At 34.7% G+C, this 2,949-nt stretch overlaps 1 protein-coding gene across 3 annotated transcripts in view; it reads right to left on the reverse strand.

Moving 5' to 3' along the window:
* Positions 1-1,669: 1,669 nt before the first annotated feature.
* PPP4R4 (protein phosphatase 4 regulatory subunit 4) overlaps positions 1,670-2,949 on the reverse strand; it is a 128,399-nt gene continuing 127,119 nt past the window's right edge. For all 3 annotated transcript variants that reach the window (XM_014582905.2, XM_014582904.2, XM_027767092.1), the window contains one exon: positions 1,670-2,600. In XM_014582905.2, the coding sequence (XP_014438391.1) occupies positions 2,576-2,600 (25 nt within the window). In that variant the 3' untranslated portion in view covers positions 1,670-2,575. The remainder of the gene's footprint in view (positions 2,601-2,949) is intronic.

Genomic DNA, 2,949 nt, shown 5'->3' on the forward strand with positions numbered 1-2,949 from the left:
TAAATAAGAGCCCCAAAGCACAGTCCATTATCCCCAAAATAGACAAGTGGGATTACGTCAGACTAAGAAGTTTCTGCATGGGAAAAGACACAGTAATTAGTGTGAATTGACAGCCCTCAGAATAGGAAAATATTTTTGTAAATTATGCATCAGATAAGGAACTGATAACCAGAATTCACAAGGAACTCAAGCAGCTATTTGAAAAAAAGATGATCGGCCCTATTAAAAAATTGGGAGAATGAGCTGAAAAAACCACTCTCTAAAGATGACATACAAATAGCCAAAAGGCATATGAAAAAATGTTCAACATCCCTCATTGTAAGAGAAATGCAGATCAAAACAACAATGAGATACCACTTAACCTCAGTCAGAATGTCTAAGATTAAAAAAATAATAATAAGTGTTGGCGGGGGTGTGGTGAAAGGGGAACTCTCGGGGCCAGCAGGTGGTGTGATGGATAAGGGCGCTGGATTCCCACATGGCCAACCCTGGTTCAAGTCCTGGACCTGGTGGCTTGCTTTCTCACTTTCCCTCTCTCTCTCTCTCTCTCTCTGTCTCTCATCAAATAAAGAAAAAAATAACAATAACAAATTTAAATAAATAAATAATTCTTTAAAAAAAAAAAAAAGAAAAGAAAGAAAGGGGAACTCTCTTATACTGCTAGTGGGAATGTAAATTGGTCCAGCCACTGTGGAGAACAATTTGGAGACTCCTCAAAAATCTACAAATAGAACTACCATATGATCCTGCAATCCTACTCCTTGGTATCTACCCAAAGGACTGAAGAATTCTTCATTGGAAAAGTGCTTGTGCATCGATGTTTATTGCAGCACTATTCACGATTGCTAAGACATGGAACCAACTCAAATGCCCCCGTATAGATGAATGGATTGGAAAACTGTGGCATATAAACTCTATGGAATACTATTCAGCCATGAAACAAACAACAAAACCCTGTCTTTTGACAGAAAATGGAAGAATATGGAAGATTTACTGCTGAGTGAGGCAAGCCAGGCTATGAAGGAGAGACATTGTATGTCCCCACTTAATATATACCAAGTGTCCACACTCTATGACCGAAACTGACTGACTAAAGGATGTACAAACACAAGAGATGGGTGTGAATACCAGATGTGGTGTGCGTGGAGGAGTGGGGCCTGGGAAAGAACATTTGGAGGAGGGATACAGAGACAGGGCATTGATGGGATGAGGAGGTAATGTGTTATCGGTTGAAGATATTTTGATCAACTACATTGGAAAGAAATGTTCACATATTGAAAGGTTCACTTTGTAAGTTAAATAATGTGATTGAATGTATAAAAAATAAAATAAAACAATATTATTTAAAAAAAGACTTACATTTAGTAACTGTCCCCTGAGTAATTTAGAGCTGACATTGGTATGTTTCTCTTATTTATTACTTAAAAATAAACTATCTTACTCTTGAATTATAGAATAAAAACTGCAGGAAGCTATTTACAACTTTCTTCACAAACACAGGTATTGTCATTAACCTATGTTTTATTTTGAGTAAATTCATTATTCATTATTTCACATTATAAAAAGTAACCACACACACATATGCATTCACAAATTAGATCATCTTTATCATACATCAATATATTTTAAAAAACAAATATTTTCTAATATCAGTATAGTTATATGCTGATTGTATTTTGAAATAGAGAAGCTGACAATAGCTTCATACAGTATATCTCAAGAACTGACATTTTAAAATTAAGAAGTGTATATGTTCCACAGGCAAAGTTTGATGGAAATATTGGCATTAGTACAAATAAATGCTGTTGACGTAGCTTAAGCATGATAGCTTGGAATAACAGCTGATTCAAACTAGATTCATCATTTTAAATTAAGTAAGGACCGATACAACCTAACGTGTAAACGAAGTCTTTATAAAATAAATCCTTCTAGGAAATAAAGGAAATCATCAACCTATTATTTTTAAGGTATTAATAGCTCAAGGTTATCAGAAATCGTTGTAGAATTTTCACTGCCAAATTTAAATTTGAGAATGTCCAGGTACAACATATTGTCACTCTAATCATAGGACTGATGAAACTGCAGACAGCCACTCATACCCTTTTCAGTTGTAGAGTTATGAGAAATGCATTATTTATTTATTTATTTATTTTAACCTCCTAACGGCCCCTCCAAGCAATTAGCTAGCTAGGGCAATTTCAGCGGATTTGGACTTTCATATAGATTTTAAATGCTAAAACTCTAGAACAATTAAACAGCTGTTTCCTGCACAAGTAAAGGCAGATTTGCCTCTTCTGCAGCAGTAGCTAAAGCACATACCTAAAGTTGTTTTTCAACAAGTTGTTATACTTTGCTCTAACATTGGAATTCTGTAACCACATTATTATCCGAGAAATATATGTTATACCTCCTAGGGAATCTAATGTCAAATATGGAAAGTTTAACACAGTTGCCGCCATGTTTCTTTTCATTCACTTAAACAACAACAAAACCTTTTTAAAAAGCTTTAGCTTTTGTCCACCAATCACATTATTTCCAGCTGTCTTTGCTTTGCCACCTTCATCAACCAGTTGATTTAAGGATTGGATTTTCTGGATTTTCTTCAAATAGGAAGAAAAAAGGGGAGGAAAAGGGGAGGGGAGGAAGAAAGAAGAGGTGAAGGAAGAAGAAAGAAGAAAACAAAACATGAAAAATGTTACCCATATAATTCCACATAATGCTTACAAAGTAAAATTAAAGACATAGAATCTACTTTTAATAACTAATACAACAGTATTAACATTCTGATTAAGGGGAATATGAATTACACATCAAAAATTAATAGGAATTACCTTTAGCTACCCCAAACCCTGTGTACACCTAACATAGCATGTGTTAGCATGTGTATATAATTTCGGCCAAGCATGTAACTATAGTTGGGCATCCTGCTGCATCATTCATGCTTTGATA

This window comes from Tupaia chinensis, unplaced genomic scaffold (genome assembly GCF_000334495.1).
Source record: "Tupaia chinensis unplaced genomic scaffold, TupChi_1.0 Scaffold143913_1, whole genome shotgun sequence".
Taxonomy (NCBI): domain Eukaryota; kingdom Metazoa; phylum Chordata; class Mammalia; order Scandentia; family Tupaiidae; genus Tupaia; species Tupaia belangeri.